The 19,249-nt window shown below is 38.5% G+C and overlaps 1 protein-coding gene across 3 annotated transcripts; it reads left to right on the top strand.

Moving 5' to 3' along the window:
* The first annotated feature begins 3,153 nt into the window (after positions 1–3,153).
* Positions 3,154–16,701, top strand: LOC124869289 (spindlin-Z-like). 3 transcript variants are annotated; one of them, XM_047367058.1, is made up of 5 exons: positions 3,154–3,264; positions 5,540–5,581; positions 9,211–9,470; positions 9,836–10,069; positions 15,595–16,701. In XM_047367058.1, the coding sequence occupies exons 2-5, from the start codon at positions 5,562–5,564 to the stop codon at positions 15,798–15,800; spliced, it is 720 nt and encodes a 239-aa protein (XP_047223014.1). In that variant the 5' UTR covers positions 3,154–3,264; positions 5,540–5,561; the 3' UTR covers positions 15,801–16,701. The 3 variants fall into 3 exon arrangements, with proteins under 3 accessions (XP_047223014.1, XP_047223013.1, XP_047223012.1); XM_047367057.1 differs by lacking the exon at positions 3,154–3,264 and adding an exon at positions 4,812–4,925; XM_047367056.1 differs by lacking the exon at positions 3,154–3,264 and adding an exon at positions 4,823–4,979.
* Positions 16,702–19,249: the final 2,548 nt, after the last annotated feature.

Genomic DNA, 19,249 nt, shown 5'->3' with positions numbered 1-19,249 from the left:
ACACCCTGGACAGGTCGCCAGTCCATCACAGGGCAACACAGAGACGAGATAAACAACAGTGCACACACATCCATTCATACCTTAGGGCAAGACATGTTTTTGGACTGTAGGAGGAAGCCGGAGTACCTGGAGAGAACCTATGCATGCATGGGGAGAACATGCACACTCCATGCAGAAAGACCCCCGGCCAGGAGTACAACCCAGAACCATCTTGTCTTCACAGATGTTTCTCTTTAAGTTCTTATTTAAATAGCACTGCAGTCTTGGAGCATCTGTAATTTCTGCACTATGGAAGTTCTTGTTTAATAAAGCATGCTTTAAAATTAGTTTAAAAAATATGGGGATTGTTCTGCAGAATTGCTACACACTGATTTTGTGGAAGTGTTTCAATCAGGTAAAGATCAACAGTTATCTTTTGGATTTCAAATATTGAAAGTTTTGTACTAGTCTTCATGAATATAGATAAATCTCACCACTGTTTGTATCATTTGGCAACTAGAAACCTGTTCTTTAAGCTGAATAAATACATTTGCGTTAGATGGGGAATCAGCCTGTGCTGTAATTGAGAATAAACTCTCATCTGAAGATAAAACAAAACACTGTCGTTTTCAGCTCATTATAAATATGGACATGGGCAGTTTGGAATACACAGATCTTGCAGTATGTCATAATTAATTATGTTTAAAGCCAAAGTATTTCAGATGGAGCATCATTAGACTGGGTGTTGATTAAGCCTGGGATGGTTGTCAAACATGGTCATGTTTGTTTTTTTCAATCAAAAACAGAAAAGGTGCATTTGTAATCCAGAGAAAAACAGAACCCGCATAACTGAAATGGCAGAAAATGACATAGTCCCTCCAACGTGTCTTTCAACATCTACAAGATTTATTAAACGTACAAACCAGAGTGACTGCAGTTCAGCTCATGACATACCTAAATACACTATTATACTTTTTTCGTCTTCTAGCATAATTGCTAACAATATAGATATCTAGGAGTCAACCTTATTCTGCGTTCTCTATCCTCCCTGCAATATATGCTTAGATTCGACAAGTGTACAAATGATCTCGGTGTCCTTCGTCCATTTAAGCAACGCATAGATATTGTACACAGATGAGCAGCAGAGACTGAAGGAGAAGAGAGGGTTCCTCTATTTTTGGAGTCAGTGTTCTCATGGGTTTCCAGGAGAGAGGCCCTCTGAGGGCTCCCCCTCCTCTGATGGTAGCGCAACACAGAAACCTGCATGCTGCAGAAGATGTCAGTCATGCAGACAAGTAAACATGATGCTTTGCATTTTGGGGGGAGCTTGTCAAAGCAGAAAATTCATTAGGAATTCAAGAACTCAAATAGCAGAGCTGTGAGCAAATAACATTTGTGACTATTCTAGGTTTCATTTTTCCATATACACAGAGGAACATCTTCCAATGAAACTGATACTATGTTAAAGGGCTACGTTAAAAAAAAATTAAGAAGTGGGCCCAATTTCCTAACATCCAGGTTTTCAGTTGCTGTGACAACAGCAAGAACAACCTTGGACACCAGACAGCTTTGTGTCAATACAACACTGGCTTCCTCACAAACACTCTAAGCTTTTTAGTTCTCCAACACTGACTCACACGTCTCTGAAACTGTCCCTCATAAATAACTAGTGCCACACAGTTTAAACCCAGATCACTAATTTAATTGCTCTAATGTTGGCCTGGGGTGTAATTTGCAATGCCACTATTATAAAATGAAAAAGAAAAACAGGTGATTGGAGTTAAGATTGCTGAGTGAAGATATGTCTGTAAATTAGTCTAAGAGGTCAGAAAAACTGATGGACTTAATTAGAGATTTTAACCCATATTTAAGACAAATCATAGTAAAATGGGGAAATTACAGTCAGGGCAGTAATTTGATATATTAAGAGTTAAAAGCATGGCAACAATAACTCCCATCCTCCTGTCTCTTCCATATACAACAAAAAGCTCATTCTAACACTAAATACAGCTATCTATTTTAATATGAATATCTTGAAGCATGCTATTTTTTTTTTTTCTTTGATTGTTGGATTTAAATAAGTGATCAAATATTTCACATTTTTGTGTTTTTCGTTGTTTTTTATTTGGAAAAAATATCAATTTTTTTAACCAAATATTTAGAGTCAATCCAAATAAGCATAAAAGGCAAATGAAGTCATAAACAACAAAACTGCATAAAAAAAAGAACATAATCTGCAAATATTGTATATGACTTTGTGTTGGAATACAACTAAAAAGGTTGAAGATCCGTGGATTTTTCACTACCCCCCTCCACATGACAGAACCCCCAAAAGCCTTCTTCCTAAAATAGACTGTCAGGTGGATCCCAGGGTACTTGATCATTTACTGTCCACACTGCCCAGTTTATGATCACAGCCTGTTAAGCTGAGCCAGTGGCAGAGATTCTGTGTTTAGTGTGACATCTTGTGGATGAAGGATATATTTTAGTAACCAAAAGACCAGCTACGTTTCATGAAAGCAGCTCTTTTAAAGGAGCCATGATTTTTGCAAACGTTAAATGACGCCAGTGTTGTGCAATTTTACCTAAATAAAAATTTTTGCTCAAAAGAAAAAAATCAAACCTGAAAAATAAAAGTTTGTTCAAAAGAAAAATATTTAACCTGAAAAATAAAAGTTTGTTCAAAAGAAAAAAAAAATGGAACATGAAAAAATTATTTTGAACCTCCCCCAAAAAATGTTTAAACTGGAAAAACGTTTTGCAACTGAAAAAAAAAAAAGAAAAACAGATGTGAAACTGGAAAAAAAAGTTCAAAACTACTTTTCAGATTCAAGTCTTTTTTTTTTGTCCTTGCAGATTTTTTTATGGGCTTCAAATTTCTGGCCCTGTTCTGTCGTGGGGGGCGGGGCCTCAGATCACAGGGTTGTGGAATCATGACTGACAGCTCAACACAGCCACTGAACAACATATTACCAGCTGTTGCATTCAGGGACCGTGGGAACTGGAGTTATCTGTAATACATCATCGATATTCTATATGAATGTGATTGGTTTTGAAAGATAACATGCTTCACCAATAGAAGCAGCTTACGTGAATACATGACGCAAATCTCAGAGCAGAAAATATGATCTTGACAAATTTGCACAGCATTTTAAGTCTGTGTTGGAGATTTCCCATGCTCTCAACATAAAGCAGAAGAACCGCCAGATGGAGTGGCGGTAGTATTCGACCGGAGCTCTAGTAGCCATGGCATCGTATTCATCTGCGGGTGCTAGCAGTGATCAGGTAATAATAAAAAGGCTGGTTGGCATTTTATTGCACAGGGAACATATATATATGAAAACTTTAAACTTTTTTTTTTCCAGTTTCCCATGTTTTTTACCTCAGTTGCAAAACTTTTTTCCAGTTTTCAAATGTTTTTTTTAGGAGGTTCAAAATAAATTTTCAGGTTCAATTCTTTTTCTTTTGAACAAACGTTTATTTTTCAGGTTCAAATTTTTTTTTTTTTTTTAAACTTTATGGCTCTAATTTAGCTCCATATAATGTTTTCTGCGGTAAGAACGTTAGAAGTGTTATTTCATTATCTAATATTATATAGAAATATTTTAGTTTGAACGGAAATTTTTCATATTCAGTTAATAGTCAAATTTAAATTTTTTAGGTGAAAAACGTAGCAACCCTTTTAGTTGGTCAATCACGTAGATATTTCACTTGATAACTTTTGTTATCATTTGTTTAGTTCAATGTATATAATACATCATGTATATTTAGTATCTAATGTATTTTTTTAAATAAAAAGAGAAATCACCCTTTTTTCTCAGTGTCTGCAATTAAATCCGACTACTCTTTTTGGTCAGTTTCCATTTGCTAAATGGCACAATAAGAAGAAGAGGATCTTTTAAGATGACTTATCATCTTACTTATCATTTGAATTATTCAAATTTAGAAGTTTACATACACTAAGACTACTGCACAATTAAACTATTTGAGAATGCCAAGATGGCGATGTTATGGCCTTCTAAACTTCTGAAAGGTTAATTCACATCACTGAGTTCATTGGGAGCACACCCGTGGATGTATTTTAAGACAATACCTGAAACGTGGTATTGGGTGCCTGAAGGAGCCTGGCACCCAAAGTTTTTTGCTGTTTTGCTGGACTGGTGCACTTCATAAATTAAATGGCACCATGAGGAACGAACATTGTTTGGAAATACTAAAGTAAAATCTCAAGACGTCAACTTGGGAGCAAATGTGTCTATCAAATAATGATCCTAAGTATACTGCCAGATTAGTTTAAAAGTGGCTTAAGAACAAAAAAGTTAGTGTTTTAGGTGCTGCCTTTATAAAGCCTTGATCTCAGTCACATAGAGAATGGGCTAAAAAGTCTGCCTACACACCTGGCTCAGTTACACCAGTTCTGTAAGGAGGAATGGATCAAATGTTCAGCAAACTATTTTGAGGGGGTTGTGAAGGAATACCCAAAACGTATCCTTCCTTTCTCTTAATATGATAATATAATATAAAATATATATTTTTTATGCAATTTAATGCCATTTAACAAATAAAAAGGATTTTAGTAATCTTAAATGACCAGTTTTAGTCAGATGTAATGTCAGAGGAGGAAACAATTATGTTTATTTTTATATAACATATACAAACAAGCAGGGTGCTACAGATTAACGAGCCAAGGAGGATTTCCAACCTTTAAAAAATGGAAGTCAGTGTAAAAGATAAATCGTCAAAAAATACCAGTGGAGACGTGAAAAAAATGTGGCCGTTGTAGAACATAAAAAGGATTCCCTGACTAGCATTCTCAGAGGGCTTTGCGAGCGGCAGAAGCCTCCTGGTAGTTGTAGTTCCGTTAAACAGGGTCGCTTCCGTGTAGCCTACGTTAGGTAGAGGAATCCGCTCAGCAAAGACATATCACATGTGAAATTATTGATCAGGTAGGACAAACACCTTCTTGTGACGGCTCTGGAACATTTGGCCCCGTCGACCCGGTAAAAGCTGTCAACTCATTTATTTTGTCTGGTTCTTATTTTCCTGTTGTTGTAGCCGTTGTCGCAGTGGTGCAAAATCGTACATGGCGATGCATTTCCTTTTGTTCGGCTAGCTTATGTGCAGAAATGTAGAAACCAGTTTCTCTAACATATTTTTGTATTTTACGGTAAGGAGCGAAGCCGACTCTCACCGAGCTTCAGTCATCTGGCTTGTTAAATGTTGAGCACGCCGTGGCTTTACATTGTGAATGAGCACGGCTGTGTTTATTTAGCAGCACTGAGCTAAGTTATTTATTAGCCATATGGTTAGCAGCATAAATATGTAACCTGTAGTTAGCTTCACACCAAGGTAGTTAGCTGTGTGGCTTGTCACAGAAGGCATGTTTACATCCGGTTATGCGGGTTCCTCTGTTAGTTTCATTTCTGTGGGTAGTTTAGCTGGAACTGCTGACCTAAACTTTATCACTCTAACTATTTTCAATCCGGTTTTCTCATCAGCGACTTTGTGAGCTTTACTTTTTCCCCACTTTGAACTAACGTACATGTCTTATGTTTCACAGGGTTGTGTGAATTTATGGAAACATGTCAAAGAAACGGGGCAGGTAGGCTAAACACAATTAAAATCATCATGTAATGTAAAATATATGTTCAAATCGCTATATTTGACACTTTAATGGGGATGTTATCCTCATTTGTAAGAGCCTTTGCCAGAACAAACGATTTAATCTGCAAGTGAAAATTTATATTGAGACCTGTGAAATGTTGAGAGAAGTTCAAATCACAAACATTTACTGTAATTTCAACGTTGTTTTTAGTAAATGTTTCAAACCGATCTTTTGATTCCTTTTTCCCAACCTATCTTTTCAGTAGTAAGATTAAATGTGAGCTAACAGTTCTTTTATTCATTCAGAAGGTCATATTCTTTTATGTAGCTTATATTTCCATCATCAAACACAGCTACAAGAAATATTCTACCTTGAAATAAAAAAACTTTCCGCTTACATTTAGTTCCAAAGCAAACATTATAGTTAAATAAATAAAATTAGAATTAAAGATATTTCCCATGTTGGAGATAATCTGGACCTTGTGCTGGCTAAATTAGCTTGTGCTAATGGATCACACCAGTGGATCTTTAGCATGTAGTTCTGTGAAGATCTGATCGAACAGATTATTTGGTTGATTTTTTTTTAATTTTTTTTTAAAGATCTACTCTTCATGTGAATTAGAAACAGTTTTCTTAATCTCATTTATGGGTACTACACATTCAGGTCCTCTATGGCAGTAATATATTTGGTCATGTTTGTTGTTTAATCTAGCAATAAATGGGCACTGAGGTTTTCTTGGGAAACCACAATGAAACTACAACTAATTCTTTTATCATTGCCAAAACAGCAGATTTAGTCTGATGAAACTTTTTCAACAAAAACCATGTTGTTGAGATGGAAATTATGAATTTCCTTTTTTGCATTAGCTAAATAGACAGACTGTTCACTGTTTGGAGTCTGGGTCTGCAGTGAAGTCAAAGCAGTAAAACTCTAAAACTGTAAAGTTAAAAATCTGTTCCTTGAAAATCATTGAAGGTCATATCATTCAACATTGTTATCGCAGATTGCATGTATTTCTGATATTGTTGCCAATGCAACGTTTGAAAATGCAACCTGTGAAAGCAAACAACGTTGTTTTTGAGCTGACGGTGCAACCAGTTGGAAGATCAGTGTGGCAAATGCAGCAAAAATGGCATACTCAAACCTATGCTACAACTATATACAGGTCCTTCTCAAAATATTAGCATATTGTGATAAAGTTCATTATTTTCCGTAATGTAATGATGAAAATTTAACATTCATATATTTTAGATTCATTGCACACTAACTGAAATATTTCAGGTCTTTTATTGTCTTAATACGGATGATTTTGGCATACAGCTCATGAAAACCCAAAATTCCTATCTCACAAAATTAGCATATCATTAAAAGGGTCTCTAAACGAGCTATGAACCTAATCATCTGAATCAACGAGTTAACTCTAAACACCTGCAAAAGATTCCTGAGGCCTTTAAAACTCCCAGCCTGGTTCATCACTCAAAACCCCAATCATGGGTAAGACTGCCGACCTGACTGCTGTCCAGAAGGCCACTATTGACACCCTCAAGCAAGAGGGTAAGACACAGAAAGAAATTTCTGAATGAATAGGCTGTTCCCAGAGTGCTGTATCAAGGAACCTCAGTGGGAAGTCTGTGAGAAGGAAAAAGTGTGGCAGAAAACGCTGCACAACAAGAAGAGGTGACCGGACCCTGAGGAAGATTGTGGAGAAGGGCAGATTCCAGACCTTGGGGGACCTGCGGAAGCAATGGACTGAGTCTGGAGTAGAAACATCCAGAGCCACCGTGCACAGGCGTGTGCAGGAAATGGGCTACAGGTGCCGCATTCCCCAGGTCAAGCCACTTTTGAACCAGAAACAGCGGCAGAAGCGCCTGACCTGGACTACAGAGAAGCAGCACTGGACTGTTGCTCAGTGGTCCAAAGTACTTTTTTCGGATGAAAGCAAATTCTGCATGTCATTCGGAAATCAAGGTGCCAGAGTCTGGAGGAAGACTGGGGAGAAGGAAATGCCAAAATGCCAGAAGTCCAGTGTCAAGTACCCACAGTCAGTGATGGTCTGGGGTGCCGTGTCAGCTGCTGGTGTTGGTCCACTGTGTTTTATCAAGGGCAGGGTCAATGCAGCTAGCTATCAGGAGATTTTGGAGCACTTCATGCTTCCATCTGCTGAAAAGCTTTATGGAGATGAAGATTTCATTTTTCAGCACGACCTGGCACCTGCTCACAGTGCCAAAACCACTGGTAAATGGTTTACTGACCATGGTATCACTGTGCTCAATTGGCCTGCCAACTCTCCTGACCTGAACCCCATAGAGAATCTGTGGGATATTGTGAAGAGAATGAGAGACTCAAGACCCAACACTCTGGATGAGCTAAAGGCTGCTATCGAAGCATCCTGGGCCTCCATAAGACCTCAGCAGTGCCACAGGCTGATTGCCTCCATGCCACGCCGCATTAAAGCAGTCATTTCTGCAAAAGGATTCCCGACCAAGTATTGAGTGCATAACTGTACATAATTATTTGAAGGTTGACGTTTTTTGTATTAAAAACACTTTTCTTTTATTGGTCGGATGAAATATGCTAATTTTGTGAGATAGGAATTTTGGGTTTTCATGAGCTGTATGCCAAAATCATCCGTATTAAGACAATAAAAGACCTGAAATATTTCAGTTAGTGTGCAATGAATCTAAAATATATGAATGTTAAATTTTCATCATGACATTATAGAAAATAATGAACTTTATCACAATATGCTAATATTTTGAGAAGGACCTGTAGCAAGTTGTTTATTGTTTCAAAGGGGCTTAAATAGACAATTGCCCTCTATTTACAGAAAACCATATGTAATCTTTGCACCAGTAACATAATCTGCAAACTGACATTACCTACATATAAATCAGGAATATAAATGGGTCCAAATAAATTGAGAGATAAGGTCACAGCAGTTAGAGATTGAAGATGGGAAAAACAAATTTATTCTGTGGATTGTATGGAGACTAGAGTCAAGTCGTTGTGTTTAATGCAGCATAAAATAGTTTACAAGGTAAAGACTTGCTAAAGTGGCCAAGTCATTAAGAAGCTACAGCTAAGTTGTTTTAGTGCCAAAGGAGAAGATGCCAGCCAGAAGTAACGTTTTTAGTTAAAGCTTGTTGTCGAGATGGAAATGTTTGTTTTTCTTCCAGTAGCTGGAAAGATGACTTATTTTTGGGGGTTAATGTTTGTATGGACCCACAGCAGAAAGACATCAACACATTTTAATTCGTTTTTTATTTGATGCAAGTTGTATCACATTATCACTAATATAATGCAGCCCTACACTGCACATTTCTAAACTGTTCTCAAGATCACTGGATCAGACAATAGATCAACGGAGCTGCTCTCCTGCCCCATCTTTGCTCACGTCTCATTGCCACTGTCAGAGAAATTTAGACACACTTGGTATTAATTTCAACTAAACAAGGAGCCTGATTTGGCTAAACGGTTTCCTACAGAATGACTGTTTCTGTTTAATACCCTGCCTCCTGTATGTTGTAGGTACAAAAACGTAGGAACTGCTAATTATCTCCTGTAGAAGTCTCTTTTACCTGTGCTGACCTCCTATAATCTAACATTTTATTCTGTTGTGTTTACAGGAAGCGTAGCAGTGGAGAGCTGAGTGAAGGCTCAGCATCGACCCTGAGCCCGGACCCGGAGAACCTTTTGGGCCGCAGGATTCAGCACACTTGGAGGGAAAAGGGCAATGTGACCAAGTGGAAGGGCACCGTCCTGGAGCGCCTTACTGTCAACAACTCCCTTTACATGGTCAAATATGATGGCTTTGATTGCGTTTACGGTATAGAGCTCTTCAAAGACAACCGGGTGTCCAACCTGCAGGTTTTGGCAGAGAAAGTTGGTAAGCTTGTTGTGGGTTCTGAACACATTTAGATCGCATACGTTGACATCTGTCTAGTCTTGTACTTTACCTCTGTTTATAAAAAAAGACTACATTTGATGATGACCTAAAAACACATTGCTGTCGTCTTTGCCAGAGAAGTAGACTACATAGAGGGTTTTAATAATTTTGTCAGAAAGAAGTAATTTAAACTCAGTTTTTTAAATTGTAAAAAGTTGTTTTTGAATCTGATATAAGGCTGACATTGGCTAAATTGTAGCCATTTTCTATAAATTGGAACAGATGTTGGTATATTTCTGCACTAAATATTTATTTTGGATGTATAAAGCTCGCAGGCTCATTAAAGTGAATTCTCTCTGCCACAGTAAACAATAAGATCAAGGTGCCTCCTGGCGCTGAAGAGCTCGTGGGTCGAGCAGTGGAACATCTGTTCGAGAAGGAGGACGGGGAGAAAAATGAGTGGCGGGGCATGGTGCTATCCAGAGCCCCCATCATGACCCACTGGTATTACATCACCTACGAGAAGGACCCGGTGCTGTACATGTACCAGCTGTGGGACGACTACAAGGACGGAGACCTCCGTGTCCTACCAGAATCAGGTATGGTAACGAGCCCTTTATTGTCACACTGTTTTAAACAACTAATGTTTTATGGTTCCAATGTTCCCAGAGATGTGTTGTGCAATAATTTGCTTAAGTTATTTAATATTTAGTTAAACAACTTTTAGTCTGTCAAGTATTGTCCTTTGAATACCAGCCCAATATGGCTGTGGTATTAGAGCAATAGATGAATGACTGATTTGAGCACTGGCATTCTCAAAACAACAAAACAGCACATATATGGAATAAATTTACAACTTCTCACCAAAATGTAAGAATTTATTGACAAAAACAATACAACTCCAAGTTAAAATATTTCATTTAACAAACCCTCTACTAGGCTGGAACAATTCAACTAAAAACTACCATGCAAAGTAAAGGAATAAGGAAAACTGATGAACTATATATAAATAAAGTAAATTGGGAACAAATAAAATAGTTGAAAACCATAATTGGTAAAACGATGCAATGATATGACAGTTCAATGTTGATATTTATGTTTAAGAACCAAGGTTTATCTTGAGGAATTTGGAAATTAGGTCAAATAAGTTTTAAAAATAATTAATGGCAACAATTGGTATTAAAAAAAAACAGTCAGAATGCTAAATCATTGGTTGCATGGTGGACAACGAACAAAGAAATCATGGTGGCTGCTCTCAGTAGTTCTGGGATGGTTTAGGACAGCATGTTTTAATTACCCTGTAGCACGATCACTGGGTACTCAGTCAGCAGATCATTACTTAACCTTTGGTTGTCCTTTGATCAGCGAGTACACGAATGCTAGAATGTAGTCAATATTGGATCCAAGAATTCTTCAAATTAGTAGATTCTTACTCACAAGCGAGTTACAAAGACATTCAGGTTATTCTCAGGTTATTCTGGTGTGAAAATCAAACAACAGAAGTAATACAATATTCAGAAGACGAGCGAAATCCTCCTTCAGTCCTTCTGATTTTTTCTTAGCCACGTCATCCATGGCTCCACAGCGTATAATAAGGTTTTCTAGAGACGGGCGCTTTTCTGTGATTGCAAGAATATTCTCTGAGATATCAGAGACCATGTTACTGGTACCAATCATAACTTCTGTGTTTTTCTTGTTGCAGAAGGTTTTAATCCCATCCACAGCTGTGTTGCCCACTATTAGGGTTCTTGGTCTGGTGGGACGCTTTTTCTCTGGTAATTTAGGAGAAGACTGTTTAGAATGAAGGTTGTTCTCAAACCTTTTATTGATCTCAGAAGATGGATCATTTTCCTGGTTTTCATTCTGTAGTGGAGCAAATCTGTTTTGGAGGGAACTCCATTATTTCCAGCTGTCTCACTCTTATCAGTTGTTGTGACAGCAGCTCGCTGTCGAAGTCTCCTTTTCCCAGGGGAAGCTTGGGCATTTCTCTGTAATTCTGGCCATTCTAATTTATTTAATTGCTGAGATCTTCCAGTGAGTCGTCCACCTTGATCTTTTGGGCATGCGCCTAAAACAGCCAATTTCTGTAAAAGTTTGTCAAAGTCCTCTGTGGTGAAGGGAGGCATTTTGTGCTGATTAGCTGCCGTCAACTTGTCCTTCTTTCGAGTTCGATTATAAAAACATAAAAATCCTTTTAGAAAAAAAAATAATAATAATCCTTGGGAGTCGCTGGTAAGAAGTAGTTTTAGTCCAATATTTCCGTAATTTTGGTTAAGAGATAAAAAGTTAGGAGTAGAAGAATGCAAGCAAGCAGGGACCTTAGGAGAAAAGCGTCTCCTAAGCTCCTGTTACTGTTTTTTTCATCATGATTGTGTTCTGCAGATTTTTGGCTTAATAGTTGTAGATTACATTCCCTTGCAGAATTAATCATAATTATGTTCTTTTTCATATTTTCATTTTACAACCACAAACTTCTGTGAATGTTGTTGGGATTAGTGATGTGAGTTTCATGAACGATCCGATTGTTCCGAACGGCTCTTTACCTTGAATGACAGGAATCGAGTCTCAGTTAACGAGAGCCGATCTTTGTTTTTTAGCACTTCGCTTGCTTATAAAGCTCAATATGCACTGTACTTACTACTTTTTAAATTTCATTTTAAATAACATTATATTTCTTACTTAGTCGACTAGTTATGGACACAGAAAGGGGTCGGGGGGTATGAGCATACAGAGCACATGCTTACTGTTTTTTTGTTATGTGTTACGGTGGCAGACACGTGTGTAGGTAGCCCTGTGTGCGACGCAGACGCCGGCTACATGCAGCGGGAGAGAGGAGGACAAAACTCGTTTTTCTCAATGCAAATTTGTCAGACGATGACATGGTGAAACAGGACAAACTTATTTCAGGGCTATTGTATTTCGTTAATCTTTTTGGTTAAATGTCGTTTTCAAGTAGTGCGTTACCTTAATAGTTGTATTTAATGGTGCAGTTAGGGATTTTTGTTTTAGCCAAAGCAACTCAAGTTACAGTAAACAAGAAGGTCAAGCTTTTCTTTTCCTTCTATTTTGTGACATTTTGCTTTCTTTGTTTTATTTAAATATTACAAACAGCACTAAAATATTATTAATTCACACAACACTTTTAGTAAAGAACTACATGGGTATGCGATATTTATATTTATTTTTGATATATTTTAACGAAAATATATACATACAGATTTGTTTTGCATGAACCATACTGTGGTTCTATTTTGCTCCTTTTTTAAATAAAAATATTAATCTTACTTAACACAGATGATTCAGCTTATTTGTGAATGTCACCCACACATGCCAGGTTTCTCAAAATGAAATCTTCTGCCTGGTTCACACGGCAGGATTTTTTGAAGTAAATGGATCCTGAAGATCTGGTTCCCTCCAAAGAGCCATTTGTTTCATCACTAATTGGGATTTTATGTGATAGACCAACACGAAGTTCTGTGTAACTGTGATGTGGAAGGAAAATTACACATTGCTTTCACTTACATTTACAAAGCTAAGCAAGGAGAAGCAACCAATCGGTCTGTAGTAACTCCAGAGGAGCTGCAGAGATCCAAAGCTCAGGTGGGAGAAAAGGACAACTGTTAGCCATCCGCTCCACAAATCTGGCCTTTTTGGAAAAGGGATCATCTAATCACGTGTAGGAAGGTGCTCCGGTCAAGTGAGACCAAAGTTGGACATTTAGGCCTACATGTAAAATATGTGTAGACTAAAACATCACTCTGAACCCAACGTCCTCACAGTGAAACATGGTGATGGCAGCATCATGCTGTGCTTTTCTTCAGCAGGGACATGGAAGCTGCTGGGAATTGATGAGAAGATTGGCAAAACTACATACTGGTCAGTTCCGGAAAAAAAATTGTTGGAGGCAGCAAAAGATGAAAAATAAGCCTAAACTTATAGTCAGAAAATGATCGAAGCATATTTGTTAGAATTTCCCAAAGTCCCGGACTTAAATCCAGTAAGGTTTCTGGGTTGAAAGTTAAAAATTGGATGCTCTCCATTCAGTCTGACCAAGCCAGAGAGATATTGCAGACATGAGTGAAAATCTCAGTCTCAAGATGCTCAAAGCTTCTAAAGACATAAACCAAAGGACCTGGAGTTGTATTTGCAGCACAAGGTGGTTTCAGGGACAGAATACACATACAGGTCCTTCTCAAAAAATTAGCATATTGTGATAAAGTTCATTATTTTCCATAATGTCATGATGAAAATTTAACATTCATATATTTTAGATTCATTGCACACTAACTGAAATATTTCAGGTCTTTTATTGTCTTAATACGGATGATTTTGGCATACAGCTCATGAAAACCCAAAATTCCTATCTCACAAAATTAGCATATCATTAAAAGGGTCTCTAAACGAGCTATGAACCTAATCATCTGAATCAACGAGTTAACTCTAAACACCTGCAAAAGATTCCTGAGGCCTTTAAAACTCTCAGCCTGGTTCATCACTCAAAACCCCAATCATGGGTAAGACTGCCGACCTGACTGCTGTCCAGAAGGCCACTATTGACACCCTCAAGCAAGAGGGTAAGACGCAGAAAGAAATTTCTGAACGAATAGGCTGTTCCCAGAGTGCTGTATCAAGGCACCTCAGTGGGAAGTCTGTGGGAAGGAAAAAGTGTGGCAGAAAACGCTGCACAACGAGAAGAGGTGACCGGACCCTGAGGAAGATTGTGGAGAAGGGCCGATTCCAGACCTTGGGGGACCTGCGGAAGCAGTGGACTGAGTCTGGAGTAGAAACATCCAGAGCCACCGTGCACAGGCGTGTGCAGGAAATGGGCTACAGGTGCAGCATTCCCCAGGTCAAGCCACTTTGAACCAGAAACAGCGACAGAAGCGCCTGACCTGGGCTACAGAGAAGCAGCACTGGACTGTTGCTCAGTGGTCCAAAGTACTTTTTTCGGATGAAAGCAAATTCTGCATGTCATTCGGAAATCAAGGTGCCAGAGTCTGGAGGAAGACTGGGGAGAAGGAAATGCCAAAATGCCAGAAGTCCAGTGTCAAGTACCCACAGTCAGTGATGGTCTGGGGTGCTGTGTCAGCTGCTGGTGTTGGTCCACTGTGTTTTATCAAGGGCAGGGTCAATGCAGCTAGCTATCAGGAGATTTTGGAGCACTTCATGCTTCCATCTGCTGAAAATCTTTATGGAGATGAAGATTTCATTTTTCAGCACGACCTGGCACCTGCTCACAGTGCCAAAACCACTGGTAAATGGTTTACTGACCATGGTATCATTGTGCTCAATTGGCCTGCCAACTCTCCTGACCTGAACCCCATAGAGAATCTGTGGGATATTGTGAAGAGAACGTTGAGAGACTCAAGACCCAACACTCTGGATGAGCTAAAGGCCGCTATCGAAGCATCCTGGGCCTCCATAAGACCTCAGCAATGCCACAGGCTGATTGCCTCCATGCCACGCCGCATTGAAGCAGTCATTTCTGCCAAAGGATTCCCGACCAAGTATTGAGTGCATAACTGTACATGATTATTTGAAGGTTGACATTTTTTGTATTAAAAACACTTTTCTTTTATTGGTCGGATGAAATATGCTAATTTTGTGAGATAGGAATTTTGGGTTTTCATGAGCTGTATGCCAAAATCATCCGTATTAAGACAATAACAGACCTGAAATATTTCAGTTAGTGTGCAATGAATCTAAAATATATGAATGTTAAATTTTCATCATTACATTATGGAAAATAATGAACTTTATCACAATATGCTAATATTTTGAGAAGGACCTGTACATAGTAGTAGACATTTTTGGTTTTTTATTACTATAAAAATAACTTGGACAACAATATCATTTTCCTTCCACTTCACAATTATGTGGTACTTTTCTGTTGATTAATCACATAAAATGCCAATGAAATACATTTAAGTTTGTGGTTGTAAAATGGCAAAAATGAAGTCACTAAGGACAAGTCTTAATAGAGCACATGAATGCATAAAGGTGTTTTAATCCTGCTTTTAGGCTTCAAATGTTTTGTTGTTCACAGATATAGAAAGCTGTTATGAACTGTGTATTTGAGTCGTACCAATCTTATTTTGTCCTTTGCTCATGTTTGGTCTTCCAGAGAACAAACACCTGCTGCCAGCAGACAGGAAGCCGGGTGAGGAGCCAGAGAGCCTTGTGGGTAAACAGGTAGAGTATGTGACGGATAACGGTCTGAAGAGGACGGGCTTGGTCATCTACCAGGTCCCCGCAAAGCCCACCGTGTACTACATAAAATATGATGATGACGTCCACGTTCACGTCTACGACCTGGTGAAGACCACCTAAGAACTGACTGTCCCCATTTCAGCTTCTGCTCATGGCTTTTGTTCGCTCCGGCCTGTCGTTACGTGCTCAAGTGTTAAAGATGGAAGTTTTTTTTTTGTTTGTTTGCAGCAGGAGGAGAAATGTCCAACACCAAGAGACCCGAGATTTTATTTTTCTTGATCCTTTGCCTACTTGCTTACTCTGGCATTACAACACTTCTCACTTTTTTAAAACATTCATTTTAGCTGAGATTTTTCAGTGTAAATAAGACATGTCTGAGACCAGCTCCATGAAATGGAGTTAGACATGTGTTTTAGTGAAATCACACTTTATCGCAACTCCAAGACTCCAGTTTCTCTCTCTAATAAACAAATCAAATGAAGAAAATGTAGAGCAAACCATCTGTGGTTAACTCTGCTTTCATTTTATGTATTTATTTTCATGCAGTGCATCTTGCCATGCTGCTGGTACCAAAACAAGAACTTGGCTGTGCTTTATGTCACTTGAGTCGACCTCAGTTGGTTCATATTTGGAGTGCTATTCATTTAACTATTGTGCTCATTTTCTCCATCCCAGTGAACTCCACTTTCAGTTGAACTGTGATGGCATTCATGAGACCGTGTCTCACGTTGTGAATAGAAAACAGAGTGATTGTTTAAAATAAAAAAGAAATCAATGTATCATATCTCTGTTTAGTTTCATGTTTTCTACACTATGATCTTGTATCAGAAATACTGGTGTTCATGTTGGGCTGTTTCAAACTATTTGTGCTGCACACTATCTAGTTGGATTTGGCTACTTACAATGCTTACTATTTAACTCTTGTCTTTATTATTTGCCAAAAAAAAAAAAACAAGAATGAAATACTACTCAATGTGACCCTGACTGTGTAAATATAATTAAACATTTTTATGAACATAAACATTTGATTGAAAATCTGTTCTCTTGGTTGTTAAATGCTCCTGGTGTGGATTCTGTCCTCAGGCTTGCAAGCCCTTGACACCTTCATCTGGATAATTTACCCAAGGATGTACCAGAAGTATGGAGGTTTACTATTCTCCTCCTGATATATTGAATTTTGGACAGAAAAACAAGCTGCATGGTATTCATCTGTGATGTTGCTTACATCAAACAGCACAATAAGTACGTAAAATTGTGTTTGTATAGCACCTTTCACAGATAAAAGGCTGTCTCTACAATTATGTCTTTAGCTGCATTTTAAAAGAATCAGTGGAGTTAACACAACATAGAAACAATGAATTAGATGAATGGATACAGCAATCGGGGTGCAATGGCCTAAAAGGACCGAACAGTGATCATTGGCGGGATGATCCAGCATACTATTTACCATATTACATACCATATTTTTATGCAGTGTATGTGGCCATCTGATTTTAGCTGTACATCATTTTGTGTGTAATAATTCTGTATAAAACATGAGATTCACTGTTTGAATAGAATTACAGAAATAAATGAGCTTTTTGAGCGCCAGTAACTACGTATTCTGAGAAGCCATCAGATGAATACTGTATACGATTTATAACATCATAAACGGCAGCTTTTTCACAACTGTCTATATTGTCCATCATAAAGTAGCATGCTTTCTTTTACACATGGAGGAAGAAAAATTTCTCCTTGACCATTTCGAATTCACTGCTTCGAGTCGATAAATGAGCTCAGACACCATATTTAATTAGAAACGTTGCGTTAGTTCATTTGCTGAAAAATATTCCCTCAGCGGTGCTTCAAATATTCCTATTTTTTTGAAAAACATGTATTTTAGGAATTCATTGGATATTGTCGCAAGCCTCCAAATATATATATATATATATATATTTTTTTTTATGTCAGTTAGAGCAGTTTCAATCAAAGATTTGACCTTACTGTAGCAGAGTAAAAGAACAAAGGACAGATTCTTCAAGGGTGAATGAGTTTGAAAATGGATTAAGGATTTCTGAGCAACAGCTTGATCGTTCAGTATAAATAGATGTCCTCTGATTGTTTAAAAAAAAATGGAGACGTGCAAAGTACGTGAAGAAACCGTTGACATCAACAGATGTTTGTCATTCCACCACTGGCTTTTAATTTTGTTTTACTGGTGACCTGGTTCTGTTGAAGTCATTGATTAACTGGTGTAATTCATTGGCCTCTTTCTTTTGGGGTTTAAAGCACCATTTTATGTAAACAATGAGACAAAAGCTGCCGATGTTCAATAACAGAAGATAAGTTGGCCAGGAATCTTACGTGTCAATCATCATATTGAAATACAATTGGTAACTAGAAACCTGCAAGCAGCTTTGAAGGCCCTCGCACCCCTCAGCGCAACTCGGGCTGTTGAACGACCGCAGGAGCCTGGCATCACCTCATACACGCCATCGACGATGACACTGCTTCACTTCAACACGTCGTCACTAAGTGGTACTGTGAGCAAAATGTCATATGATCTTCGGTCATGCAGAGTTTCGGTCTGGCAAAAAGCATTCAAAATGTCCAGTAAATCGGACCTTCCAGAAGTACGCTGCAGTCGCTTGTTTGTTTGTGGGCGGGGCTAAAAGAACATCATCAATTGACTGTGTCAAAATGTCCATCATTAACTCATGATCATGTATACTACATTTCAAGTGGATCCGATGATGTATGAGGGAGATATAGCCCTTGAAGTGTCCTAGGGGGCGCTATTGATCCAAATTTAAATGTAATCCAATAGAGCTGTTTGGGGGATGACAAAGATCAAGCATATTCAGTTTGGAGTGAATCGGACCATGCATGTGTAATTTAGAGCCAAACGTATGGCCGTGGCGTGACATCAGAATTCGCCACGCCGTCATAGCCACACCCTCCAGCCAAACCAGTCAGTACTACTAGACACAAACTTATCGATCATGTTATATGTCACTTGGGACAGTTTCATGTTGATTAGGTGGAGGGGATCAAACATGGACCACACTAAGTGAAACATTACACTTCCTGTTCTCAGGGGGCGTGACTTTGATGATGTCAGCATCTGATCAGTGAATATTGTTGAGGCCTAGAGGCAGATCAGTCCCAAAAGGTTTTATGTGTCTGTGACTTTCCTTGTAGGAGCTATATCAATTTAGTCTTTTATGGCGAGAAGTCATATTTTGAGGCATGGCCACGCCCACATGCTTTCATGTATCAAAAAGCTTTTGATTACTTTTGATCCCCAATGCCTTAACTGCCTATTGACCAAATATGAAGCCGATAGCTCAAAAACCCTAAGAGGAGTTTGTTAAAGTTCGAGGTGAGTAAAAGTGAAAAACGGCCAAACATTGGCCTTTGACCCAAAATGGCCGACTTCCTGTGCGTTTTATGGCATACCCCCAAGATACTTTTTTTGATTTGAGGAGTTCTACCTGTGTGCCAAATTTCAGATCTCTACGACTTACGGTTCGGCTTATCTCACGTTTGGGGCGTGGCTAAGTGGTTTACCCATGCCCACTAACGACGAC

This window comes from Girardinichthys multiradiatus, chromosome 6 (assembly GCF_021462225.1).
Source record: "Girardinichthys multiradiatus isolate DD_20200921_A chromosome 6, DD_fGirMul_XY1, whole genome shotgun sequence".
NCBI classification, from domain to species: Eukaryota; Metazoa; Chordata; class Actinopteri; order Cyprinodontiformes; family Goodeidae; genus Girardinichthys; species Girardinichthys multiradiatus.
This window is presented reverse-complemented; position numbering and strand designations above follow the sequence as displayed.

What these genes read in the sequence shown, in the direction of transcription:
- LOC124869289 (XM_047367058.1), top strand. Translation starts at nt 5,562, where the DNA reads ATGTCAAAGAAACGGGGCAG. An exon ending in ATGTCAAAGAAACGGGGCAG is followed by an intron (nt 5,582 to 9,210) that starts GTAGGCTAAACA and finishes TTGTGTTTACAG; the next exon opens with GAAGCGTAGCAGTGGAGAGC. An exon ending in CCGTGTCCTACCAGAATCAG is followed by an intron (nt 10,070 to 15,594) that starts GTATGGTAACGA and finishes TTGGTCTTCCAG; the next exon opens with AGAACAAACACCTGCTGCCA.